The 27,851-nt window shown below is 60.4% G+C and overlaps 1 protein-coding gene across 4 annotated transcripts in view; it reads left to right on the forward strand.

The window, feature by feature from the left end:
* LOC105469294 (BAH domain and coiled-coil containing 1) overlaps positions 1 to 27,851 on the forward strand; it is a 70,523-nt gene that overhangs the window by 2,924 nt on the left and 39,748 nt on the right. For all 4 annotated transcript variants that reach the window (XM_071081815.1, XM_071081817.1, XM_071081818.1 and 1 more), the window contains exon 2: positions 1,122 to 1,494. In XM_071081815.1, the coding sequence (XP_070937916.1) occupies positions 1,317 to 1,494 (178 nt within the window). In that variant the 5' untranslated portion in view covers positions 1,122 to 1,316. The remainder of the gene's footprint in view (positions 1 to 1,121; positions 1,495 to 27,851) is intronic.

Consider the following 27,851-nt stretch of genomic DNA (forward strand, 5'->3'; position numbering starts at 1 on the left):
GTCTGCTGGCAGTAGGTTGTGCTGGGCCGGGCCCACCTTCCCCGGCTGGAGGGCCGAACTGGGCGCCGCAGACCCCGCGTACCCAGGCCGCCCCGCCATGCCGAGACCGGCCTCTGCTCGCGGTCCCCGGCAGGCGCTGAAGGAAGAAATCGTAGGGCCGATTTAGGCCGTTGAGAGAGCAGCATTCTGACTCTGAAAGCATCCCCCCCACCCCCAAGCCCCCAATCCGCAGAGGAAGATCCTGGGCGAATTTGATTGGGGGGCGGGGTGATTGTTACAGCCTCAACAGGAAGCTCCCGGCTCCGGGACAGCAGGCCGGGCACTGCGGCGTGGCGGCCCAGGTGATGCCAGTGGCGGTTGCGGGGCGCCCGGGGCTCTGAGGAGCCGGCCTGGGGTCCTGGAGCGATTCTGGGGACAGGAGCTGGTCCCGCTGGGGCTGGGGAGGGAGGACGACAGCGGATTCAGAAGAATGGGCCGAAAGATGCATGGGGGGGATGGGAGTGGGGGAAAAGGAAGGTTATTAAAAAAAAAAAAAAAAAAACTCTTGAGTTACAATCAATAAAATTACTCGCTTAATTAGCATGGTTATTCGGTTAAGCGGAATGCAGTAAAAGCTGGATCTCGGCATGAGGTGGGGAGAGAGAGTGAGCGAGCGTGGACCCCAGGCCTTTTCCTCCGAGACACCTTTGGGCAGCGGGGGAGGGGAGAGGGTGTGCGTGTGAGTGTGTGTGTGTGTGCGCGAGTGTGCGTGATGGCTTCGCAGATTTGGGTTTTTATCACCCAGCAGAGCCAGCAGCCTCTTCGCCGCGGTGCCCTCGCTGCAGGGACCCGCGGGAACGAGAACGGGAGGCGGCTAGCAGCGCGGCTGGGCTCCCCCAGCTGCCCCGGGCCAAGCGTGGCCGGGACGGTGCGTGCGCGCGCGGGGTCCCAGGTGCTGGGCTGCGCGCGCGTGCCGCGGGGAGACACCGAGCGCCCCGGCCCCGCCACCCGGCCTGGCCGCCGCTCGCTCGAGCCGGCGGGGGTGGGGGGTGGGGGGGGAGTGGGCGAGCGGGCGGGGCGGGGACCCCAGGGCGAGCCGAGCCCCCCAGTCACCCGTGTCTCCTCTGCTTTTGCCTCCACAGACCATGAACCCGCACAGCGGCCGCCGGCTCGGTGCGCGGCCACCCGCCGAGAAGCCCAGTCCTCCCGTGTGCTGACCGGCCCCGCCGCCACCACCGCCTGTGATCCCGGACGCCGCCGCCTCTGCGCCGAGCCGCCCCCGGGCCCCGGCCGCGCTGCTCCGAGGAAGCGGCGGCGGACCGGGGCCGGGGCCCGGCATGGATGGCCGCGACTTTGCGCCGCCGCCGCATCTGCTGTCGGAGCGCGGGAGCCTGGGCCACCGCAGTGCCGCCGCCGCCGCGCGCCTCGCCCCGGCCGGGCCCGCCGCGCAGCCCCCCGCGCACTTCCAGCCGGGAAAGTACTTCCCGTCGCCGCTGCCCATGGCTTCGCACACAGGTCAGTGCCCGGCCGGGGCGGGCGCGGGACGGGAGCGTTCGAGAGCGGAACAGGGTGCCCACCGCTCCGCTCCCGGGAGCAGAGAAGCTTTGGTTTCATTTCCCGGTCCCGGCCGCGGTGGCCGCCTGGGTGCTGAGCGGGGCCGCGCGTCCCGCCAGCCCCCAACACTGCATCGCCGCAATTTAGAGCGGCCCTTCTCTGGCCACCCTCCCCCGGGGGTCTCGGAGGGGCAGCCCCGGAGCCGGCTGAAATTAAAGCCTTTCCGCGCCTCGCCACCCTCCCCCGCCCCCTCCTGCAAATCTAAATTCCACGGAAACCTTTTCTGCATTCTGCATTCACCTCCTTAAGACGTTCCGGGGCTGGGACAACGAGGCGCTTTCTGCGGGAACAAAACGGCTGTTGTGGCGGGGGGAGGGGACCAGGGTACGCCGCGGCCTCGCGGATTAGGGTGGTGTGTGCGCCGGGCGAGCGTTAATAGGGACTGCCGGTGTAAGACGAGCAAATCCTGTTTCTATATAAAGCCTTGAAGTGTCAGGGCGAGAATGGGTTTGCAGGGATGCATTTGCTTTAACGAGTGCCTCTGGTATCCCGCTAAAGCCGGACAAAGCGTGGCCGGAGTGCGGCCCAGCCTCACAGCCTGCAGCCCGGGGAGGAGGGCAGCGCGGGCTCGGGCTGGGGGTGGCGCGGGGCGGCGCTCAGGATTTCGGTGCAGGCGAGAGTGCGGTGGATTTGCTCCAAGAGGAGAGCGTGGTGGATTTGCTCCAAGAGGAGAGCGCGGGGCGCCGGTGCTGGGCCTCGCAGGGAGGCCCGGTGGCCGTCCCCTCGGACTCCCTGCCCCAGAGGGTCAGTCCTTGGCAGAGCGGGCCCAGGCCTCCAGGGCAGCTCTCTTCCTGGTGTCTTTGATATGAGTGTCGAGGGAGGTCAGGGAAGAGGCAGCTACCACACCTGAAGCCTGGGAGGTCACCGGGCAGCTAGCGTGGAGTTCAGGGGAAGCGCGCAGGGCTGCGCTGGGGACCCGCCGGGTCACCCTCGAACATGGGTGGCTTTTGTTTACAGTTTGTTCTAAACATCAGAAATGTTTACCGCTTAAAAAAATTGGCAGTAACAGTTATTATTGGTAGCTTGATGAACTGTGAATACTAATAAAATTATATCTGCTTTAATGGGATTACAATTAGTGTGTGGATTAAAACGGATGGCAGAGACGGGGCTAGAAGGGAAAACGTCGGAAGAAGGGAGGGCACTCAAAGAAAAACGTACGTTTCCTAGAAAAAAAACAAACTCGAAATTGCTTAATTGCTAACGGGCTTCCAGCATTTGCAGCGCCAGGAGATTGGAACGGGGAGCCGCCCATTGGAGGGGTCTCCCCAGTGCTTCCCCGGTTGGCCCACACCCGCTTCCCTCCCTGCCTGGGCCTTTGGTGAAGCTGCCCTTTTCTCTCTGTTGCCCTTCCTTCTTTTTCTCCCTTTTTTTTTTCTCCTCTAGATTTATAACTGGAAAGAGAAGGAGAAAAAGCACTTGCCTGAGCGATGGGTGATTTTAAAATATCTCTTCCGCTGTCCCTGTGGTTATCAAGCTTGTCTTCCTGCCCCTGCATGGGAGCTGCTGCCCACCCGGCTCAGGTGCACGGGGCGCTGAGGCTGGGCCCGCCCTGGCAGAAGGGACAGCTCACCAGCCTCCCCACCAGCCCCTCTTCTGGCTGCAGGCAGGTGGCCCCTACTGGGGGTAGGGGGAGCGTGTGCACCCCACCTTCACTGTGCTGTGCCCTCCAGCCTGGCAAGTAACAGCACGACAGAGACAGGAGCCCCTGACACCGAGGCTTGCATGTTGGTAGGCTGGGGCTGGAGCTGTCCCCTCCGGGAGGCCAGGCCAGATTCCCCATCAGGTCAGGTCAGCGCTGCCTCCCTGACCCCATGCCCCAGCTCACATCCTGGCCAGGTCCAGGCTAGCCGCATTCTCCCCCTTCTGCCCTTACTTCCAGGTCTAGGCAGCACCCGGGTAGGTGGGCGCCGGGTCGGGTGGCCTAGCCCTTTGTCTTGCTCATTCTAAGTTTGGCCACGTGGTTCTTGGTGTGTAGGCCCCGGAGGGCTGTGAGAAATGGCTCTGGGCTCTGGCCTGGCCTGTGTCCTCTGTGCTTCGTCTTGATCCCAGGCCCTCCCAGCCTCCCTAAGCGCAGGGTGCTCTAGAGGGCGCTGGAGGCCCCTCGGGGCTACCTCGTTCAGGGTCTGAAGGGCCATGTGTCCCCTGTCCCTGGAGGCCCTGTTTCCTCCCCACTGCAGACCGAAGGGACCGCTTGTGCTCGGAGATGTTCAACCCATTTGTGATGGGCAACTTGGCCACACAGACATCCAGCTAGAAGCATCTGTAGCTCAAAAGAAAGCTTTTTGAAATTGCTAAGAGCCAAAATATTGTATCGGTTTTTAAAATTTAGCTGCATGTATTTTTTTGAAAAAAGAATTATACCCCAGATTATTATTTGTTTTGGTCTGTGTCTATATATGATCTAGTTTAGAGAGAAAAAAGTATAATTAAGTTAAACAATTTTTTTGCATCTCGTGTGCAGACTTCCAAATGGCCGGTTTGGCCGCCTTGCTTCCCATTTTCCTGGATGGCCTCAGTCCGCAGGCCACAGCTGCAGCCGGTCCGCCCCTCCCTCTGCTGACTGCCCCTCGGAAAGGAAAATTGACCTGGATTCTTCCTGCCTGTCTGGGAGTAGGATCCAGCCATTGGGGATGGAGGCCCTGGCCTCTGCGAGGCTGCCTCTTTTTGCTGGGCTGCTCTTCCTGTGCCTGTCTGGCCTGGCACTGCCACCCCAGCTGGACTGAGGCTGTCCCCGCTGGCTGCCTGGGCTGCCCTTCCCCAACCCCACCCAGCACTTTCAAAATGTCAGCCTGAGGGGCCCTGATGGCTGGGATATGGGGCTGTCCGGCTTCTTCCATTGTTTTTCTAAAAATGAAAGTGCTGGGAGCTGTAGACTCGGGCTGTAGGGTTTTATGGTAAAGTGCTGTTCCAGTAACCTTGTCACCAAAAGGTGCAATTAAAATGTTTGGAATCATTATTTTTAGTTCAGTGTTAGATTTTGTCTCTAATACAGATGGTCTGGAGGCAAAGCTGTGAAATCTAGGGGGGAAAAAAGAGAAATCAACAAGAACCAACCCAAGATTTTTCATCAGTGCTACTGCCTGGAGCCACTGGGGCTGGCGCCTCTGCTGGGAGTGTGTGATCTGGAGGCAGCCCCGGCCTGGGGAGAGGCCCACATAGACAGCCCACCGTCCTCCTGGCTTCTGACCGGGCCAGCTCCTGTCTGTCCTGTAGGCCTCCCCTCTCCAGGGGCCAGGGCTCCGCCTCCGCCAAGGCGCTATTTCTCATCTTGGTTTCAGTAATCTGCTCAGATTCCCCTCCCACCCTTTCTCTTGTCTTCTTTGGGGTGTAAATTGCTGGGGCCTGGGAAACCAGGTGCTTTGAGCCTGGGGTGGTTGTGGGAGAAAGGCGAGGCTCCTTCTGGTGGGAGAACTGCAAACTACTTCTTTCCTGCTACAAAAGTGCTTCCTACTGCCAATCTCAAAAAGAAAAAAAAAAAAAAGAAAAAAAAAAACACCAAAAAACAAAACCAAAAAATACCCCCAACTCGGTAGAGGAAAAAAAAAGATAATTTCCTAGTGTGGAAAGACCCCATCACAGGCTCCCCTCCCTCATCATGTGATATTTTTTCGTAAAGAAAAAAAAATACATTTTCTTAAATACCTCATTAACTCCATGACACGATGGAGTGTTTCTGCAACGGTTACCAACATTAAGTAGGTGTGAAAAGAGTTACTTTCCGAAGACATCACCCGTCCTGCTCCATAAGTGACAGAGGTAGACATCAAAGTTGCCCCGAGCCCAAAGGAGCTACGGGAATCCGGGAATGTGAGGCTCGTGGACCCGCAGCGGTGGCCCGCCACGCCCGCCACGCCCGCCCCGCCGAAGCCCTGTTTGGAATGTGGGTTTCCCCCAGTGGGGCTCGTGCTGCCACCACGTCTGATTATCCCTGTACGGAGCCGCCGCACTTTCTGTAGGAATATCCAGGTCACGTGAGTAATAAGGGAAATTAGTGAGCCAGGCAGAGTACGGCGTTGTGCAAATAGCGCATCTCCCCTGGAAAACGCGCGTCCCCCCAAACGCTCCCCGGTTATTCTTAGAAATCTTCCCTCATCTCCCTGTGAGACAGGGTTCAACAGCCCCCACAGACAGGACAAAATGCATAGGAGGCTGTTAGAATAACATGGATGAGGCTAAAAATACCCCTCAGAAACACACATAAAAAAGCCAAATCCAACAACAGAACGAGCTAAAAATATTCCAGGCTTTGGCAAAGAGCACAGAGTTAAATAAATTATACACAGAGCCATTCATGGGAGCAAGTTGACTTTCTCTCTTACGGGAACTTGGTTCAAGCTAATAAAAATAATAATTTACTAGCCACTGAGCTTTGCATGAGTTTAAATTTAATTGGTGAGGCTTCTGGCGTTTGTCACTTCTTGGCGATTAGTGGGCTTGCCCTGGCCTGGGCCGGAGTGGGGAGGGGGTGCTGAGGCTGCGGCTCCTGGCAGCAGGGACATTGCCTCCTGAGGAGCAGGGCCTAGGTGCAAGGGCAGATTACCCAGGAGGTTAGAGGAGGATGGAGACTATTGGGGGTTCCATCCAGGAAGGTAGAAAAAGAACTGGCAAGGCACGGCTATTTTAATTTGATAAATGATTGTACACCTTTAAGAGTGTTTTAACAATCAAGATACACTCCAGCAAGTTGATAGGATGTTCGCTGTCAACTTACATATGTCATCAGAGCTGGCTGTGAGCATAAATAATGTGTGAGCGCTTGGGACAGCTGCAGTCTCTCCTGGAGGCCGAGGCATGGCAGGTAGCACCTCTGTCCCCTGGCGGGCACCTTTGTTCTCCTTCTCTCTGTGTGTCTGGGGGCAGGGGCCAGAGGAGAACAATCATGGAGAATCACTGAATGCTGCTTTCATCCTGGGTGGTTTGGTTGGGGTCCCTCCTCTCTGGGGACTTTCTAGGTCTCCCTACCAAAATAAGAGTCCTCAAAATTACTTGATCAGAAAAGCCATATGTGGATATGATCTGAGACTAGAATGGTAGCATTGTCTGGTGTGTCTTTTTGTTTGTTTGTTTTTGTTTTTCTTTTCATTTTTGTTTTTTGAGACAGTCTGGCTCTGTCTCCCAGACTGGAGTGCAGTGGTGCGATCCCAGCTCACTGGCTCACTGCAACCTCCGCCTCCCCGGTTCAAGCCATTCTCGTGTCTCAGTCTCCCTAGTAGCTGGGATTATAGGCATGTACCACCACGCCCTAATTTTTTGTATTTTTAGTACAGACAGGATTTCACCAGGTTGCCCATGCTGGTCTTGAACTCCTGAGCTCAAGCAATCCGCCCACCTCAGCCTCCCAAAGTGCTGGGATTACAGGCGTGAGCCACCGTGCCAGGTCTTTGGTGTCTTTTGAGGCAGCAGATGTTTATATATACAGCCACTTGCCAGGAGTTTTGAACATCCACCCTGGGGTTGGAGTAATGGTAACTCCCTTTACTCCCTCCTCTTCCTTGGCTGTTTCTTAACTCAATGTTCCCCCCTCTTCCTTGGCTGTTTCTTAACTCAATACCCCACCCCCGCCCAGAAATCCTGGCCGGCCCTTCTAACTCCCAAAGGACTACATTTCCCAGAATACCCTGATCTTACTTGGGGTCGGAGCCGAGACTGCCCATGTCCCTGGGCTGGGAATTCCCAAGCACAGATAGAGTTCAGCCAGTCCTGGGAATAAGTACTTTCCTGGTGGAAGAAAGCCTTACTCCATTGTGCCCCCCTACCCTTCCTTCTGGAAGAGGCTTCTGGGCCCCCCCACCCCCGGCCTGGCTTCCTCCCTACCATAAATATCTGAATATAGGCCCGTAACAAATGGGACCTGTCCTCTGTCCTCTGCCCTCTGGATCCTGTGAAGCAGCTACTGTGATTGTCATGGCCAAAGCCCCACCAGAGAGTCTTCCCCGACCCCCTGAGCTCAGTACATGGCACATGCCCTCTTTTGGAACGGCCTTCTCAGAGGGACCTGGTCGCCCAGCAGCTGCTGTGGAAGTGATACCAGGACTCCTCCTGGGTGGCAGCGGGGCCAGCCTCTGCCTAGGGAGTCCCTCGAGAAAATACCTCCCAGCCTTTGAGGTGCCCTGTTGCCCTCCTGACACCCGCAAACAACAGAAGCTGTCTGTCTGCTTGATGGGTTCATCCTGAATGGCAGGTTTCCAAAAAGAAGCCCTCCCTCAGACGCACTGCCTCGTTCCCCCGAGGAGGAAGGCAGGCTCGTCCTGGCCTGCCCAGGGGAGGGTCCGAAACCCTCAGCTCCTGGGCAGCCTCCTCGAGGGGAGGTGGCCTCCCCAGGTGGCCTCTGCCTCGAAGATGTGCTGTGAATGGACTTGGACTCAGGGCACGCCCCTGTCTGTTGGGTAGCTCTGCATTCACCCCCTGACCCCCGCTCCCCACCCACCTGGGAACAGCTTCCCTGGGGTTCCCCGGTCCCCATTAACCTCTGGGACCTCATTTCCCCTCACCGAAGACAGAGTATAACAAGCAAAAAACAAAATCAGAGCCAGCGTGCAGTGTCTGGAAAATCACTTGCAGCCCAGGCCCTTCTGCAAAGGATGGGGCCTGGAAGGGCCTTGGGCGTGGGGCCGCACTCCGCTCTGGCTCCGCTGCTCTGCCCGCTGACGTTTTTATGGGATAATATACCGTTTCGCTCACGCAGGCCTATTTGTCAGTGGGCTGCCCCTGTTTGTTGTAATCTATAATATTACTGCCTCCCGTGGCCCCGGAGCAGCTGCCGCCGGAGAATCCAGGGACGGTGGGCGCTAGGCGTGGGCTGAGGGGATGTGGTGGCAGGCGCTGGGGGCAGGCGGCGCCCAGGTCCTGTTACGAGGTCGGTGTGGGGTTTGCAGCGAGCCTCAGGTCTGGTGGGGAGGCGTCCAGCGCCCAAGCTGGGAGGCAGCCGGGCTGGCTTGCTGCAGCTATCCACACGATTAGGTTCCAGATCGGATCAGCCAGGAAGTGGGTTTTTTTCATTCTGACCTGCTGTGGGGAGGAAGGGAGGGACAAACAGGTGGGTTGGGTTCCTGCCTCCCCTCCTCTCCCCTAGGATCCCCCAACAAAAAGTCCAGTGTCTTGACATGCGGGGACTCTGAGGCTGTCTGGAAGTGCTGCCCCTTCTAGGGTCTGTGGGAGACCCACTGTCTCCCAGCTCAGTGCAGGGACATGGTTCTCCAGTGGAAACTTACAGAAATGGGGGATGGGTGTGCTTCCAGTAGGGTCTTCTGAGCAGCAGGCGGGGCTCCCTGAGGCAGAGGGTGACATTGGGGGGCAGTGCCCCATATTGGTGGGGCCGTACCCCACCAAAAAAGAGAAGCCTTAGCCATATTAAGTAAGAAAGAGACCAGCCTGCTGGCGTCTTCAAGGGAAGTCCCGTCTCGGTGCGACTCCTTCTCCCTCTGGTTCTTGGGGCACAGTTGCAGCTTTGTTTTCTTCCCCTGGGACTTCTGCAAGCAGAGGCCCCTCCTGGTCTTACACATGGCACAGGTGAGAGTGAGCAGATCCAGGGAAGAAGAGATGGGGGATGCCCAGACCGGAGACCCAAGGGACCTGAGCCCAGGATGGGGGTGCCACGGTGGGTGGGGGAAGGGGCTGCGCTGCAGGGCAGGTGCCCCTCTCAGGCATGAACACACATTGCCGCCTGGCAGGGGTTTCCTGGCCCTGCAGACGGTGGAGTTGTGGCCCCTTCTTGGGTGAGGCCCACTCTGTAGACCCCAGGAAGGATATCCCAGCGGGGTCCAGTCACAGGTTCACTGACCAAGCTCACAGCTGCTCACACTCACAGATGTGGCAACGTACACCTGCTTCTGTGTGCTCACACCGCGAGCCAGGCGTTCACCTGCATACTCACACACACTCCCACTCCCACTGTTCACAACTGGCCCGCAAGGAGTCCCACTCCAGTGGCTCCTGGGAAAGCCAGGCTGCCTAGTGACTGGCACGGACATCTGTCTGTCCCCTACGTCCTCCGCACCAGCTCCCTCCTCCGTCTCCTGGCTCATGGTTCCTGGCCACCTGCAGGAGGGAGCAGAGCCCCAGATCCGCATGACCCTCTGCGGCTCAGCCTCCCTTCAGCGCCTTCCCTGGCCCCCTTCCTCCTGCTGCCACAGTGTGGCTGTGGACCCTGTCCTCAGGCTCCAGCTGAATTTGGCCTTGCCCTTTCCTGAGCTCCTGCTCAGCAGGAGGACATTCCTGTCAAGATCAATTCTAGTGCATGGCGAATGCCTCGGGGTCAGGTCTGGTCCTGGGCTTGCCCTGAGACTGTCTGGCTGTCCTGGAAGCCACTGCCTGCATTGGGCGCTGCTTCCTGTCCTTTGTGGCCGCCTCCACCCCTGGCCTCTGTGCCTGGGGTCCTAGAGGTTCCTAGATGCTCGGCTACCCCAGGCCCCACCTTCCTCCCACCCCCTAGGCTTCCACCCTGCACTCCCACCTCTCAGCTGCCCCCAGTACCGTCTCTGCCCTCCTGGGGCCTACCCCTGCCCGGCCTTTCACTTGGTCAGCTTCTACAATCCCCAGTGCCTGCCCCTGCCACCCTGGAGGTCTGATCCTGGCGTCACATCCTCTCAGAGCCCCCGTGTGACCCTAAGTGGAGAGGGGCCCCTGACTGCTGCATGCCCACCTCTCCTTTCCTCCATGCCCCACACCAGCTGAGCTGTTCTTGGCAGCAGCATCTCCTGAGCCTGCAGCCCTTCTTGTCCCCCAGCCCTGTGACCTCCCAGCCCTGACCAACCACCTGGATCTGTCCCACAAAGTCTGGCAGCAGCCCCTGCCCAGCCCCCCGGCTGGCTTGCTTGGGGCCAGTGCCTTTCCCCTGATATCAGCCACCTTTCCTGGGGCACTGCAGGCTCCCGAGTCTGGGGGGGCATGTCTTTCTGTCCCTTCCTGTCCCCAGAGCTGGGCTGAGCCACGCTGGCCTCCGTCGCCTGCCACGGTACATAAGTGCCCATCCACACTCGGGTGGTGTACACGGGCACACACGTGTGGGTGTGAAGAGCTCTGCTTTTCCCCTAGGATTTCACCCCCATGCTGGAAAAGATGAACGATTAACTCTGGGAAAACTAAGGAGGTGGCAGTGGCGAGAGGCCCAGCCAGAGTCTCTGGTCTCTTTATTAAAAATCAAGGTGTTCCCCCAACACTGAACCGTGGCATGGGGACACAGGCTGTGTGGCCACCTGCCTGGGGGACATGGCAGCGTCCCCTGGCCTTCCTGTAGCGTCTTCAGCTGTCAGGGCAGCTCCTGAGGCTGCGTGCCCTACACCTGAAAGGGTGTCAGAGCCCAGGGAATTGGCAGATGGAGCTGTCCTCTGGTGATTAGCACCACATGAGGTGGTGGGAGACAGAAGTGGGGGTGGGGCTCCTGTCCCCCAAAGACTAGTTGGAGCTGCGCTGGCTGAGTGGCCTGGGGAAGGGGGGAAGTGTGTGTGAGTGGAGGGAGGCGGCCCACAGCTGTGAAGGAGAGTCATGGAGGGCCAGGAGCGGGCTCAGGGTGGGGGCCAGTTCCTGTTCATCTCGTGGCCCTGGCTGGGGCTGTGAGGCGACTCCCCGATTGTCCACGCGGGGTTGTGGGGGTACAGCTAGGATTGGGAGCAAAAGCCAATGGCTTCGTCTGGGTCATAGGGCACTGGTGGGTGAGAAGGGACCCTGGGGAGGGCTGCTCCTCCCCCACCCATGGGCCTGCCCCCTCCCACTGACCAGAGGGAAATCAGGGCCTGGGGAGAAGGCCGGGTGCGAATCAGCTCCCTCACCTTCTGCAACATTTCTTTGCACAGGCTGGTCCTGCAAGCACCTCCTCAGCAGGCTGGGCTGTGCCAGCGACGGGGAGGCCATGGCCCCGGGACTCATGTCACCAGGCCACAGTGCTGCTTCAGGCCCTTCACATTGTGGGTTTTGCCTTCCAGACTTCGGTCCCTGGAGAGCTCCTGGCCTCAGCGCCTGCCCGAGCTGAGGGGAGCATGCGTGATGGGGCCCTGCCAAGCTGCCCCAGCCTAGGGTGGGGGTCAGGGGCCCCTCCTCTTCCCTCCCTGAGTCTAGGCCTTCCACCTCTAAAATGGGCAGTGGCCCTGCCCTGCTGGAGGGTTGAGTGGGATTGGGGGATGCAGTCCTGGCCCTGGTGCCCTCCCGGGGGCACTGCGGCCATCCCTGTCACCTGCAGGGTCCTGGGAGCCTGCACGAGCTGCCGGAGGCACACAGCCAGCCTGTGCACGGCCCTTCCCTGGCGGAGACTGAGAGGACTGGGGAGGAGGTGGCTGTGTCCGGGGCCCCTTGGTGGGACCTCTGCTCTTGGCAGGCAGTGAGACTCCTGAGGGCCCCACCTCATGCCTCAGAGGCCCAGGCCCCCTCCTGTGTGTCCGTCGAGGGGTTCTGTGACCTTGAGGCCTTAGTCTGGCCACAGAACTAGGAAACCTGGGCCCTTGGCTCCTGTGCCCTGGCATGGGGGTCCAGCTGCCCCACTTACCCACCTGTACAGGGGCCGGCATGGGCTTGGCATGAAGGTGGATGCCCACCTTCCAGCGTGTCTTGGGGCATTGGATGTGACTGGGATGGGCAGATGTGGCCCTGCTCTGAGGCACCACGGGTTGAGGCACCATGGGTCCTGGCACCCCGGGCAGTGCAGGCGCTCTGGACCCCCAGATGGGGCCTGGGTGCTGGGGGACCTTCGTGACCTTCCGGGTCTGCCGGGCTCTGGGACTTCAGAGGGTTTCCCAGTGGCAGAGGGGGACTGACCCAGGGGAGACACTAGCACATGACGTGCGACGGGACCGCAGAGCCAGAAGAGCAAAGATGTCCCGGTGTAACCCCCAGTCTCGGGCGGGGGTGGGGCTGTCTGCCTGGGGTTGGGGGACAGTGGAGCAGGCTATGCTTCCCCGAGTCCAGGGGTGCGGAAGGCCGTTCGTCAAACACTCCACTTGCCGGGGGTGGGTCTCAGAGCTCTCTAGGTCCCTCCCAGGGAAGGAGGGCTTCGGAGCTGTGCCTGGGTCTTTGCTCTCCCTGTGTCTGTGTGAAGACCTGGGGCCCCCGTGCTCCTCCCCTCAGGCCTGAGCGGTGGTCCCTCTCTCTGGGGTCACGCTCCCTTGTTCTCAGTCGTGCAGCCGTCCTCCGCCTGAGCCCATTCATCGCGTGCCTGCAGGTGCCCGTGTCCTGTCTCTGCCCTGAACTGAGGCCGAGGGTCCGCGCCATGTGCCTGGTGGGGCCCCAGGAGGACTCGCCACCCCCAGTTGAGCAGCTCCCCAGTCAACACCTGGCCTGCTCCCCTTCTTGGCAGCCCCCAAACCCGGACCCCAGACAGGCAGCAGGAGGTGGACCTGCAGTCAGCCCAGGCCCGAGAGAGAGGCTGGGGAGACGGGAGGCACCGTTGCCCTGTGGGTGGGAGCACGGCTGGCTCCATCCGCCACTGCATTCAGATTGATCAGGGAGGGTGGGGTTGGGGGGGAGCGGGGTCCTTGAGGTTGTCGGCCAGCCCCTCTCCCACTTGCCTGCCTTCCTTCCTTGAGAGGCCTCTCCACCCAGCACCCACAAAGACGGGTGAGCTGCTGGCCACCCGGAGAGGGTGTGGGGTGGCCCGGGGTGTAGGTTTGGGGCATCCTAGACCTGAGGCCCTCTGGGCAGCTCCCCTTACACTCTGCCCAGCCCACCCTGCCAGGGAGGCCTCAGTATAGTCCTTGAGCTCTGGGGACCCCAGCCCAGCCTCCCTGGGTCTCTGGGCCTTTGTCTCTGCCCACACTTGCACACCTCAGCAAGGTCCTTCCCAACAAGCCCCTTGCTGCCCTGGTCCCTGCCCCTCCGCACCCTGGTCACTCTTCCCTCCAGCTCCGCACTCAGCATCGTATCCCTGCGTCTGAGAGTAGCTTTGCTGCAGGAAGCATTTACATTCAGTGAGACACACAGGTGCAGAGACCCACGTGTGGCCACGGTGAGGGTAGGACCAGGGCCCCGTGGCCGCCTGGTTTCTGGCTTCAGCTGGTGACCCCCAGGAGGCCCGATGGCAGGTCCCCCGTCCCTGGCCAGTGAACTGGCCCTGGAGTGACAGGAAAGAGCCCAGCTCTGTGGTCGCCCAGGATATGCCGGGTCTCCGTGGTGGGATGGCTACCCCATCGAGCCGGCCCTGCTGTGGGCCCTGGTCACCTCAGGCCAGCAGGTCGCCTTGTGGCCAGTTTTCCTGGAAGCCAGTCCCCTCTCTGAGCGTTTTCGCATCCCTTTGGTCTCTAAAAATAAACTTTTAATTTATTTTAATGTAATACCAAAATTAAATTGTAACGCATTTTTCGACTAACCCTTAAAAAGCTCTTAGTGTGTGTAAATACAGATAAAATCAAAGAAAATTTGAAAACTGTATGTGAGGCCATGCCATCCTTCCTAACACATTGAGAGTTTGATGGTAAATACTTAGCAGAAATCCAAAGTGCCTAAGTCTGGAGGGCCTCAGGTGGGAGGCGGCTGGGTGGACACCCTTGAAAATGCTGAAAGCCAGAAAAGCCAGGGAGAGACACGTGGCCCGCGAAGGCCTGGGGGCAGCTTCCCACACCTTGGTCAGACACCCTTGGGGCCGGTCGGCCAGGGCAGGGAGCAGCCACCAGGCTTCAGTGGCTGACTCATGCACGAGGCAGGTCTATCTGGAGTCACCGACTCTCCCTCCTGGCGCTTCCCATACCTTCCCAGGGGCTCTCCCTGTCCGCGCCCCCCGCCCCACCCTGTGGCTCTGTCTCTTCTCTGCATGAGTAGCCGGGGCTCTCTCCCATTATCTCAAAACTCGGTAGCTTAAAACAGTGAACATTGATTATTTCCTAGCTTCTGTGAGTCGGGAATCTGACTCAGGGCCAGGTGTTGGCTGGGGCCTCGGACATATCCAGACCCAGCTGTGGGGAGTCGCCTCCCAAGGCCACCCTCCGGGTGTCGTGGGTGTCGGATTCTTGCCGGCTGCTGGCAGGAGGGCGAGAGTGAGAGAGCAGGACGGAAGCTCGGTGTGGTGCGGCCTCACCTTGGGGGGCAGTGGGTGGTGTCACTTCTACCATATCCTGTTTCTAGAAATGAGTCCAGGTCCTGTCCACACCAAGGGCTGGTTACATAAATGTGAACACCAGGGTCCGGGGTTCTCAGGACCTTCCCTGAGGCCACCCACAGCAGTCATAGCCTCCCCCACCCCAGAGTGGGCCACTGGGACCCCACCCGTGGCTGTGGCTGCCTCCTCTGTGCTGACCATGCCCTCCTCGGGCTCTGGCTGCTGTCTGGGGCAGACCTGCCCTCAGGGGTTTGTGCCTCTCCTCTGCCCCATGCCCTCGGCCTCCTTCCATGTGACTTGGCCAAGTGCAAGCCCCGGACTCACTGGAAGCCTGCTCCCTCTCAGTCTCTGTACCTGCTGTGCCAGCCTGGTCCTGGACATCTGAGGCGAGGCTGGCCCTGTTGTTCATCCCTCACCACTCTTCCTCCCCCTTCTCTCTTCCCCCAACACCACACCACCACCTCCACTCTGGGCTGTCCCCTCCGCAGCAGCAGGCCCCTGGATACCCGTGGACCGTCCCCACCCCAGCCAGGGCAGTGCTGTCCACGAAGGCGCAGTGTCGTCTCAGCACCTGTGGGAGATCCGTTCCCAGATGTTCTGCCAACTGGTGGAGCGAGCCGAACCCAAAACAGCCACGAGGCCACAGGGTCTGTAGCAAGGCCCCAGGGCCCATGCAGGAGGCAGGCCGCTCAGACCACCTGTGGTTTCCCTGGACTCCAGGCTGGACTCAGGGCGAGGGTCGGTGACCCTGGCCTGTCATGGGCACTCAGCAACTGTTCGTGTACCAGCCGGGTTAAGGTATCCTTCTCTGGATGGAGCGCAGGGCTTGCTGTGGGGGGCTGGGGCCGCTGTGTTCTCTGATCTAGGCAGCGCTTTCTCCTTCTGTTTCTGCATCAGCTGCCTGCCTGGGTGGGGTGCGCAGGTGCATCAGTCGCCCCGGGGGCTCCCCCAGCCCACCTTGGGGCGACACCGGCAGCCCACCTGGGTGCCCTCGGGATGGGGAGCTGGCCCTGGACCTGGCCTGCTGGACCTTCTGAGCATGTCTCTGGACTCTCCTGCGAAGCTGTGGGGGTGCCTTCTGGGCCCTGACCCCCACCGGGGAGGCCCAGCACAGCATCCCAAGCCACCTGCCCGGGACTAGCCATGGCCCCCTTGATGTCCCCCTTGGCAGCAAAGTGGCTCCTCCCGAGGCAGGACCTGTCCTGGGGCAGGGGCAACAGTGTGGGGGTACCTCCTTCAGCGAGGGCCGTTGCCTGGCGCCCTGGTCCCTGGGGCAGGTCCTGTCTGGGCAGCAGAGGCTCAGGAGTGTGCTGGTTCTCCCAATGGTCCGTGAGGCCGGCAGGGGTATGCAGGCGGCCAGCATCGCTGCCCAGACCCCACAGAGGTGGAGCTCAAGCTGCAGGGCCGGGTGCTGAGGGCACCAGGAGCTGCCGGACCTCACCAGGGCCTTTTCTCCCTTGGGCCTCCCACCCGGTCCCCAAGCCGCCTCGGCCAGCCCTGTCTGCCCCATCCCAGAGGTCCCTGCCTGAGCCACCCGCCTTGCCCGCCCGCTTGCAGAGTTCCTAGGAATGCCGAGTTTTTACCTCGGAAGGCTGAGGTGAAAAACAGGATGAATAAGATGAACGTGTGTGTTGTGAGGGCGTGGGGCCGTGCAGCAGGAGTGCTGGCCATCAGGAGGGCCTGGCGTGCTGCCGCCCCATCTCTCGGGGTAGGAAGGACTGAGGCTCCCTGGGGTTCATAACAGCTTCACCACGTGTCCCCAAACCCCAAGGCCCCAGGACAGGGTGAGGCTTTGGGTGGAGGTGGCCGGCACCCCCTGGGCCCAGCCCTGCTTGCTCCCGTCGCTGCCACACTGCGCTGAGAAGTCTCGTGGGTTCCCTGGATCCCAGCATGGTCTCCGTCTCCCCGCCCCAGCCTGTCCTGTCCCCACCCGGCTGGCCGTCACCCACCACGGCGCCCTGTCCTCGCCAGAGGCCATGCACTCTGCACGTTTGCTCTGGGCTCCCATTGGAGCTCTGCCCTTTCCGCCCGAGCCCCCCTTCCAGGGCCACCAGATGCTGCACAGGGGGGCTGGGGACAGGCCCAGGCAAGGGGGCTGGAGGAGGGCACCTGGCCGGCTGACCCCCGCCCTCTGAGACCCGTCTGCTGGCAGCTTCCTGGTTCCTTCCTCTCCTTCTCCACCCATCTCCCTGGACCCTGGGATAGCCCAGAGCCCGTACCTGGCTCGGTGCCACACAGCAGCAATGGGCGTGCTCAGCCCCTTGGGGTCTCAGCAGGTTGCTGCCTGGAGGGTCCTGCAGTGGTGGGGAGTTCCAAGGGGGGACCTTCATTGTGGAGGAGGCAGACTGGGCTTTTTGGAGGTGGCTGGGTGTGAACCAAGCCTTGAGAAACAAGAGTTTGGCAAGGGGCATACGTCCCCCTGGAAGGGTAACACAGGTGCGAGGCCCCATGTGGCGGGAGCCAGCTGTACCAAAAGCAGTTGGCTGGGAAATAACAAAATGGCACTTCAGTGGGGGCCGGTCCTCAGTGGGGGCTGGTCCCTGCCCTTTCAGCCTCCAGTGACCTGTCCTGGCCCCAGCCCCCACCTAGCCCCTTCCTGGGATACTGCACCCTGAGCCAACCTCGTTTTGGGAGTCAGGCCCTTGGCACCCGGTCCTTCTCAGCACCAGGGGCAAGGGTGATCTGAACCCTCTCGGTGGCAGGTGGACTCTCGGCCAACATAGCAGCCACCTCCACACTGGACGTGGTGACCACACTGGACGTGGTGACCACAGCATGTGAAGCTGTCCCTGCTCCCTGACCTACCCCCAGCCCTGTGTAAGCTGACACAGACCATCGTTTCTCTCGCCTGGGTGCAGGGACCCCAGCTCTGGGGGCTGCAACTACCCACAGAACCATCACAGACAGCCCAGGGTGGCTGTGGGCAGAGCACCCCACCCTGCCAGGGAGACCACGGGCCTCACACCTCCAGGCAGGCCAATCTGGGAAGCAAGTAGTGTGTGTGTGTGCGCCCATGAGGATGGGTGTATTATGCACATGTGTACGTGTGTGTGTCCATGAGGATGGGTGTATGCACGTGTGTATGTGTGTCCATGAGGATGGGTGTATGTGCATGTGTACGTGTGCGTGTCCATGAGGATGGGTGTATTCGCGTGTGTATGCGTGTGCATGAGGATGAGTGTGTGCATGTGTACATGTGTATCCATGAGGATGGGTGTATGCACGTGTGTGTGTGTGTGTGCATCCATGAGGATGGGTATATGCATGTGTGTCTGAGGATGGGTGTATGCACGTGTGTGTGTGTGTGTGTGTGCATCCATGAGGATGGGTATATGCATGTGTGTCTGAGGATGGGTGTATGCACGTGTGTACGTGTGTGTTCATGACGATGGGTGTATACACGTGTGTGTGTCCATGAGGGTGGGTGTATGCACGTGTGCGTGTGTGCATGTGTGTGTGTGTCCATGAGGATGGTTATACATGTGTGTACATGTGCGTGTCAATGAGTTTGGGTGTATGCACGTGTGTGTGTGTCCATGAGGATGGGTGTATGCGTGTGTGTCCATAAGGATGGGTGTATGCACCTGTGTACGTGTGTGTGTTCATGAGAATGGGTGTATACGTGTGTGTTCATGAGGATGGGTATATGCACATGTGTACATGTGTCCATGAGGATGGATGTATGCGTGTGTATACGTGTGTGTGTTCATGAGGATGGGTGTATGCACATGTGTATATGTGCATGTGTATGTGTGTCCAGGTCCATGAAGATGGGTGTATATGTGGGTGTGTGTGTCCATGAGGGTGGGTGTATATGCGTGTGTGTACATGTGTGTATCCATGAAGATGGGTGTATGAGCGTGTGTACATGGGCATGTGTGTGTGTCCATGTCTATGAGGATGGGTGTATGCATGTGTATGTGTGTGTGTTCATGAGAATGGGTGTATACGCGTATGTACGTGTGTGTTCATGAGGATGGGTATATGAGCATGTGTACGTGTGTGTGTGTCCATGTCCATGAGGATGGGTGTATACACGTGTGTGTGTGTTCATGAGAATGGGTGTATGCACATGTGTACCTGTGTGTTCAAGAGATTAGGTGTATGCACGTGTGTACGTGTGTGTGTGTGTATGTCCATGAGGATGGGTGTATATGCGTGTGTACGTGTGTGTGTGTGTCCATGAGGATGGGTATATACACGTGTGTACGTGTGTGTGTGTCCATGTCTGTGAGGATGGGTGTATACACATGTGTGCATGTGTGTGTCCATGTCCATGAGGATGGGTGTATACACGTGTGTACATGTGTGTGTCCATGTCCGTGAGAATGGGTGTATACGCATGTGTACATGTGTGTGTCCATGAGGATGGATGTGTAAGCATGTGTACATGTGTGTGTGTCCATGAGGATAGGTGTGTATGCGTGTGTGTGTTCATGAAGGTGGGTGTATGTGAGTGTGTATGGGCGTATGCGCGTGTGTACATGTGTGTATGCCCACAAGGATAGGTGTATGTGTGTGTGTACGTGTGTGTCCATGAGGATGGGTGTATACGCGTGTGTATGTGTGTGTGTCCATGAGGATGGGTGTGTATGCGTGTGTGTGTGTGTGTGTCCATGAGGATGGGTGTATGCACGTGTGCATGTCCACAAGGATGGGTCAACATGCAGGAGGGTGAGAGCCTGCCCCCCGGCCACCCCGAGCCTGCACCTGCCTCTGCCCACCCTTCTTCAGCTGCTCTGGTATGGAGCCTGTGTCATTGATGTCGCCTGTGTGGGCCAGGTGGCAGGAGTTAGGAGCACACTCCCAGCCGCAGCTGTGGCTAGTCCACTGGAGGATGGGAGGGGCCGGCCAGCAAGGCCACATGGCTGTGTGGACGCAGGGCCAAGAGCACTAGAGTCTCCCTACAGCCCGGCTCTGTTGGGGCTCATCTGTGGCTGGTATGTCTGGGCAGGCCCTGGGTCCCCATCCGTTGCCCTGTGTCCCCTCCACGTCCACAGCTAGAGTGGACACGTCCTGGGTCAGGGCAGGGGGCGGGGGCCCCAGTTGAGAGGCCGGAGTGCAGGAGGGCAGAGGGGTGTCCACATGGTCTCCCTTGCTCTGCGGGGACCTGTGGGCCAGGGTGGATACCTGGGCTGGGGTGTGCGTGCGTGTGCCCCTGACATCTTCACCGGCGTGTCCGTCTCCCGCAACTGGCTCTCTCAAGATGGTGGAATGGGGCGTGTTCGGTTTGGGGTGGGGAGACTCATCCAGCTGTGGTGGGGGGTCGGCGAGGGAGTGGCGCTGACCACCCTGAATGCCTTCCCACGCCCCTGGCCAGCCGCCCCACGGCCTTCCAGAGTGTCTTGGGGGCAAGGGGAGGTCCTGGCCACCTGCCCGCCCAGGAGAGCGGGTGAGAGACATGGGAGAAGGTGTGAAGAACTGTAGAAGCAGAGAGGGAGCCAGCCTGCGCCCCGCCCTCCGCCCCCACCATGGCTGCTCTGAGTCACTTGGCCCAGAGCTCTTGGGGGAGGGAGACCGAGGAGGGACCCCGTGGGGAGCATCGGCCACCCCTACCCCGCCCTAGCCAAAAAGCTAAATTTACCCCTTTAATAAGAACCAGACTTATATCCGATTTTCCTTTTCTTTTATTAGTTCTGGGCTGTCGGTGGCTGAGCCCATCCTCTGTCATCATCGGCTCCCGGCCGTTTCCACGCTGGTTGGGTTGGGTACACAGAAACCACAGAGTTTTCCTATTAAGGCCTGAGAGATGCTGCCTCTGGGCCAGTGCAGGCTTCTGGAAGGTTCTCCTGAGCGAGCCGAGGGGCTTCCCGGGTGACGTGCTCCTATTCCTGGGCGGGCGCCCCTCCCACAGGCTGCTCCAGATCCTGGGCTGAGCCCATGGCTGCGTGCTCTTGGCCTTCCCTCCAGCCTCTCCCTCGCTGCCCCCACGCTGGTTCCTGTCCTTTTGTGCCCCATTTCTTCTCTGTTACTCCTTTCTCCCTGTGCCCGCCTCAGTCTCCACTTGTCTAGCCTCCTCCATGGAGCCGTGGGTGGGTGGGGAGGTTTGGTGACCCCAGGGGGCCAAGGCACCCTCAGACACTTCCAGGCTGTGGGGGCAGAAGAGGCAACGCTAGGCAGGGCAGGCCCCGTGTCCCGCCAGGCATGGAGGGAGCCGTGCTGGACAGACGGACATCTGGTGGCAGCAGGTGTGCAGTCGGGACAGAGGGCCGCCCCGGATCTGGACAATTTGCGGGCCCTGGAGAGGGCTTCAGATTGGAGAGGGCTCCAGGACAGCCCAAGGAACGCTGGGGCCTGCTTCTCCACCGCAGAGGGCAACTGGGCCTGGCCACATGACCTGCTGGCCGGCCCCAGAATCTACAAGACTCCTGGAGGCCACTCTAGGGTCTGGGGTCTCACTGCCCCAGGAGAGGCAGCTCAGAACTGAGCAGCTGTGCTGGGTGGGGGGCTGGCTCCTATGCAGCAGGGGACTGGGGACTGGAGCTGCAACTTGGTGCAGATCTGAGGCCCCCTCCACCACCAGTGGACCGGGACGTGCCCTGACCCAGGGCAGCTGTTCATCCCGGTGCCCCTTCCATGCCACCTTGTGCACAGCGGAGGCCAAGAGCCTTTGCCAAGGTTTAGGCCAGTAAGGGGATAAGCCTGGTGGAGGCCTGAGCCCTGGGAAGCAGCATCTTTGAAGACTTGCCTAGCTATGTGGCTCCCGTGCCCGAGAACAGAATCTGCCAAGGTGTGTATACCCACAGACGTGCGTGTGTGTGTGTGTATAGCCACTCATCCCAGACATGTGAGTACAGTCAGACCTTGTGTTCATAGGTTCCATAGTCACGTGCACATGCCCAGAGACAGGTTTGCACACTCAGACACACCCCGTGAGTCTCACACACACTCCCTCCCCTGCCTCCATGCAAGTGTGAGCGTGCACAAGTGTGAGGTGCACCCCACATCTTCTCCAGTTTGGACCACTAGTGATTGCAGTCAGGGTGGGGGAAGCATCACTGGGTTGCATCTGGGGGTTGAGCCTGCAAACACCTGCACACCCAGCGTGCACCTGCCTGTCTCCTAGCCACATCTGCACACCTGGGGTGGCATGTGGCTGGGCCTCTAGCCCCTGCCACAGCAGCTTCTGGTCTCCTGGTGCGGGTGGTGGTCCCAGAGTGGCCTCTCACCCCAAGGCAGGGCCTGGTCTCCCCACCCCTGTCCCTCACTCCTCTTCCTTGGCAGCCAAATGGTCAGATGCTACACCCCTGCCTCCAAGCAGGCTGCACCTCCCCTCTGCATCCACCAGGAACCTGTGCAGTGTGGCTTCCTCCCCCGCCTTTCCCGGAATGAGGAATGTGGGGCAGGGCCAGCAGCGGGGCTGCTCCTCCTTCCTGCCTCCCCTCCCCTCCTGCGCAGCTCCCTTGGGAGCCTGGCTCGTGGGAAGGGTGCTTGAGACCGCCCATCACTCCATTCCCAGCCACTCCTGGTGTCTTGGGGGAGACCAAGGGACAGCCCCAGGGGAGCCTGGTGTCCCCCGCCTGGGCGGGCCCTGTCGGGGGCGGGGAAGGTGTGGAGCGGAAGCCAGTGCTGAGGGAAGAGGGGAGCCTGAGCGGGTGTGGGTCGGGGGTGGGAGCTGGCGCAGGCGGCGGGTGCAGCCGCCAGACTCGGAGCTGGGGAGGCCCATGCCAGCAGCCCGGCAGCTGGGCTTCCGGAAACAGCGGGAGCCGGGAGCCTGGGAAGGGCCTCGCTGCTTCTCTGGAGCTGCCGCCATCTCAGCGAGGCTTTTTTTTTTTTTTTTTTTTTTTTTACAACCCATTTCACAGTTTCCAGAAAAGGAGGCTGTCTCGGCGGCTCACTTAACTCAAAACAAATGCTCGTTCTGCCGGCTCTGCGCCCGCCTCTCCCGGCTCCCAGGCCCTGCCGTCCTCTTGTTCCGTCTGTCTTCAGTCTGGTGCCACAGGCAGAGCAGGGTCAGCCTGGCAGGAGAGTGGGGTGGGGCACAGTGGGCACCTGGCCATCCGGTTGCCCAGGCCCAGCCTCTGGTGTGTGGGTCCTCGGGAACCCTGGATGGGGGCTGCTGGACCGACCTTTACGGAGGGAGTGGCTCGCCGGGGAGTCCTGGGCTCCAGGGCTCCAGCATGCTCTGTGCCCCTTGGGCTGCCCAGCATGTGTTGCCTTTCTTGGCCATCCATGGCAGGGAGCCTGGCAGACAGGTTGGCAGGAGGTAAGCCAGCTCCCATCGGCGTCCTGGCCACTTAGGGCCACCTCTGCTGCAAGCCCATGTGGCCAACTCTCACCTATTGTGTGCCAGCCTCCTCATACAGCAGCCCTGGGCCGGGGCCGGGCTCAGTGGGCATCGAGACTCCAGCCCAGCTGTTGTGCAGCTGTTCCCCAGTCCTCCCGCTGCTGGGCCACCCTGGGACAGCAGGTTCAGGCACAGCCTGCCTCCATGTCTAGTTGGCTGGACCTTGGGCGCCAGGTCAGACCGGCCTCCCAGGGATGGGGCTGTGCCCGAGGACCTGAGCCACCTGGGGGTGGCCACAGCCCTCTGGGCATTGCCATCTCCCGAAACTGTTTCCTCAGCTTGCCGGGCGTCCGAACCAGGCCTCTGCAGCCTCTTGGGCAGAGCTGAGGTGGCCCTGGAGCTGGGGCCAGAGCCTAGTCCGGATCTAGAGTTGCAAACCCGGCCTGGGCTGGCTGGGCAGTCGGGGCAGCCGGCTGGAGGCCAATGTGCAGTCCTCGGTGGCCCCGCTGACACTGCATCCAGCTTCCTGGTCCCTTCCCCAGGAACATCCAAACTTGCGCTGCATCTCTGTGATGAGAGCTGATGGGAAGCCTGGCAGAGCGGCCCCAGGCAGGCCCTGTGCGGGGCCAGGGCACCCTGACCGTGCACACAGGTGGGGACAGGCCATGTTCAGCCCCCAGCAAAGCACTTGGGGCTATGGGCCTGGACCAGCAACTTAGACTCGGTCATGCTCCATCACTTACCAGCCCCATGGCGGGCCCACGACCGACCTTGGGAGCATGGTGGCACTAGGTCACATGAGTCTGAAGCCCCAGGCGAGGAAGGTGCCACTGCAGGCAGTGCCAGGATGGGGCACTTGGCCTGAGGAGGCCTAGGTCAAGACCGGCCCCCAGCTGCCTCCTCCTGGGCTGGTAACCACAGCACTTGGTAGACAGGGACTTTGCCAAGAGGAAAGAACCCTCAGCCCAGTTCCCGGCTGGCCTTGTCCCACGCGGTCTGGCCCTGGCTGGAGCCCAGGCTACACTCGGCTCCCAGGCAGCTGAGGCCCAGGCTCTGTCTGGGGTTGGCCACTGGTCGGCAGGCGGGGGCTGGGGAGGTGGCAGCCTGGTCTACCTGTGGCTCTGCCGGCCAGTCACAGTGCCATCCCCAAACACGTGGAGGTGGGGGTGACAGTAGAGGTGTGATGCTCTGTCCTGGGGTTTCCCGGACTCCTCAGGAGCTGGGTAGGATAGGAAAGGCCTCAGGTGGCCAGCAGTCCCATCCCCCACACTCGCGGGGGTCACCACAGTAGTGACCACCTGGCAGGGCCTGCAGAATCTGCTTCCAAGTTTCAAGCCAAGGCCAGGGCCATGGGGGAGAAATCCCCCCTTTAGAGTAAGCATCTGAGCCCCCAGCCATGTGCAGGGCTCGTGCTCTTGGGGCAAGGGGGATGCCGGGCAGAGGCTCCTCCCCTGCCTGGTCCCGTCTCCGAGGTGCTGGCCTGCTGAGCCGCCAGTGAGGACCCCTGGCAGCAGCTGCCGCCCGAGTCAGGATTTCCAGAAGCAAAAGAGGCTACCCCAGTCCCTTGTGGGGGATGGTAGGCCTCTCATGGTAAGCTCAGTACCCAGGATGCCCGGGCATGGAATTGGGGTGCAGCATGCGACCCCGTGTGATACCGGAGAAGTATGTATGCCGCTGTGTACACAGTGGTCCTAGAATGCTCACGCGAGGGCCTCGGGGCAGGGGGCTTGGGTGACTTGGCTTCCTCTCTCGTGATTTTTTTTTTCTTGGAGGCGGAGTCCCACTCTGTCATCCAGGCTGGAGGGCAGTGGAACAATCTCGGCTCACTGCAACCCTCGCCTCCCAGATTGAAGCGATTCTCCCACCCTCAACCTCCCGAATAGCTGGAATTACAGGCGCGCACCACCATGTCCGGATAATTTCTGCATTTTTGTAGAGACGGGGTTTCACCATGTTGGCCAGGGTGATCTTGAACTCCTGACCTCAAGTGATCCACCACCTTGGCCTTCCAAAGTGCTGGGATTATAGGTGTGAGCCACCGTGTCTGGCCTCTCTTGTGCTTTATTACCTGAGCTGATTATGGTGAAAATACAAAGACATGATGTTTGTATGACAAGGAGACAGCAATCCAGCTGGCCTGTTTCCAGAATGAAAGGGAAAAGAGGTGAAAGAGACCCCCACGTCAGTGGCCCTGCCTGACTCTGGGCACAGCTTGGTGAGGCTGGTCAGGTGCAGGGAGGGGCTAGGCTGGAGCCCCCATCCCCTTCCCTCTCATTCCCCAGATTCTGGGGCTGGGGACCCTTCCTTGGTGGGCTCAGATAAGGCAGCACAGCAGGGTCCCCCAAGTCTGGAGACAGGCTGGTTGCCTACTGAGGGCCCCGTGGGACACCGGGGTGTGTCCCGCCCCCGCCTGACATGGTGTGGGAGAGCTCAAGGTACGGGGTTCTCAGGCCAGGATCCTGGAGAAATCCCTTCTCCAGACCCAACTTTTGGACTTAGTTGCTTCCCACCATCCCAGGGAGGAAGAGGCGGGAGGGACTTCCCCAGGAGGGTGTGGGGGTGGGAAGGCCTGGGGGACTCGAGGCGGGCCTGGGCGAGGCAGCGGCAAGCTTCCAACTCCGAGGGGAGCCCACACTCACCCCACAGGCATGCCCCAGTGTCCCCAAGCAGGGGAAGCCAGCACTTCCCTTCCCAACCCAGAGTCCCCTCCCTGGCCGCCGGGCCTGTGGTCTGGCCCTGGCCCATGGCAGTCCCAGCCCTGTGGTCCGGGAAGCCCCTGGCTCGCGGGCACCTTCGCCCCCTGCCCTGGGCCTGGACCTGGGCCTGCTCCACAGTCCCTTGGGCCGGCTCTTCCTCTCCACCCGCCCACCCGCCGCAGAGGCCAGCTCACACCCCACGTCCCCCACCAGCACTCACAGACCCTCCTCTGCTGCCACGACCGGGAGAGGCCCCTTCAGTCCACGTGGCTGCGTTCACACACGAGAGGGGAAGGGGCCTTGGGGGCCCTGGGCTGGGAACTGGCTCAGCACAGCAGGACCCTGCCAGGGCCCTGCAGGGCAGCCCCCGCCGCCCCCCTGGCCCCGCTGCCTCTGCTGAGTCACCTCATGTCTGGGAAGTTCCCAGGGCCAAGCCAGGCTGGATGAGGCATCAGAAATTCACAAATTCCCCCTGCCTCCCGGGCAGGGGAATGGCTGTCCTGACTCACCTCGGGCTGGGCCCCTGCAGACCCCCACTGTCCCCACACTCAGCCTCATACCCCTCTTTCCCGAGGGGGCAGTGCCCCCGCCCTGGGTTCCTGGGATGGTCCCAGGCCAGGCTTGCCGCCCGTGGAATGGAGATGACAAGGTGCCAGGGTGCCTGGCTGGGGTGGGGGCCGCTCAGTGACAGCCTCAGACCACCCACGGAGCAGCAGGGCCACCGTGTGCAGAAATCTGTGTGTGCTGTCCTCCGTGTGCAGGAGCTGGTAGTCATGGCAACCCTGGGAGGCTCCCTCGGGCTGGCCTTGGCCACTGGACTTGGGCAGAGGGGGGCACGGCCAATGGGCCACAAGTGAGCATGCAGGCGGGTCAGTGGGCCGGGAGGGCTGGGCTGGACGGGGCCTGGGGTCCTGGGGGCTCACCATTTCCCACACTCAGGCTGCCAGAGGAAGTGCAGGGTATCCTGGCAGTACCCAGGAAGGAGCCTCTCGCTGCCTCCACCTGACCCAGAGGGGAGCGCCATTCGCAGCTCTGTGCCAGCCCAGTTGGGGCCCAGCCCTAGGAACCCTGAAGGGATTTTAGAAGCAGATCTGTCCCCAGTGCTGCGCTTCCTTCCTCTGTCCCCCACCCTCGGTCTTCCAGCTGGCTCAGTTTCTCTCTCCGCTCACCTGGGACTGGGGCATTCCTCTGTCTGACAAGTCAGTTTATTGGGTCTGGGTAGAGGGAAGAAGACTCCACTCAGGAGAGAGAACAGCTCCTCCCAGTGCTGCCTGGAGGGGCCGAGACTGCGGGGCCCGTGGAGCTGACACATGGCCTATGGCTGGGGCCCCGCTGACCCTGGTTCTTCATGTGTCACCTTGGCCTTTTTAGCAAGTTCGCCAGTGTCTAAGGGGCCTTGGAGCTGCCCACCACTGTGGGCTGGGAGAGTCGGGGTGCTCTCCCTGTGAAGAGGAGGCCTATCCACAGGCCATGAAAGTTGATTTGGCACAGTACCCAGCACCTGGGTGGTAGTGGTGGTGACGACGATGGTGGTGGTGAGTGATGTGGTTATTGATGGTGATTGGTTATTGATGGCGATATGGTTGTTGGTGGTGGTAATTGGTTGGTGATGGTGATGGTGATGTGGTTGTCATTGAATGTGGTTGGTGATGGTGGTGGATGATGTGGTTGGTTGTGCTGGTGGTGGGTGATGCGGTTGGTGGTAATGGTAGTGGTAATGTGTTTGGGGGCATGGTGGTGGAGGTGATGTGGTTGGTGATGATGATGTGGTTAGTGGTAATGTGGTTGGTGGTAACGTGGTTGGTGTTGTGGTGATGGTGATGCAGTTGGGGTGGTGGTGATGATGTGGTTGGTGGTAGTGGGTGAGGTGGTAGTGATGTGGTTGGGGGTGATAGTGGTAGGTGATGTGGCTGCTGGTGGTGGTGGTGATGTGGTTGGTGATGATTATGTGGTTAGTGGTAATGTGGTTGGTGGTAACGTGGTTGGTGTTGTGGTGATGGTGATGCGGTTGGGGTGGTGGTGATGATGTGGTTGGTGGTGGTGGGTGAGGTGGTAGTGATGTGGTTGGGGGTGATAGTGGTGGGTGATGTGGTTGGGGGTGATAGTGGTGGGTGATGTGGCTGGTGGTGGTGATGTGGTTGTAACAAAGATGACATTCTTGGGTTTTGCACCAGCAGGAGGGTGTCAGTACCGGGACACCTGAGGCACCAAAAGACTCAGGACTCTGAGTATGGCTGTCAAAGGCCTATGTGGGTAGCCTTTCCCATCATCGGTTTCTTGGATATTGAAAGACAAAGACTCCAGGGGTGATGGG

Source organism: Macaca nemestrina, chromosome 17 (assembly GCF_043159975.1).
Source record: "Macaca nemestrina isolate mMacNem1 chromosome 17, mMacNem.hap1, whole genome shotgun sequence".
NCBI classification, from domain to species: Eukaryota; Metazoa; Chordata; class Mammalia; order Primates; family Cercopithecidae; genus Macaca; species Macaca nemestrina.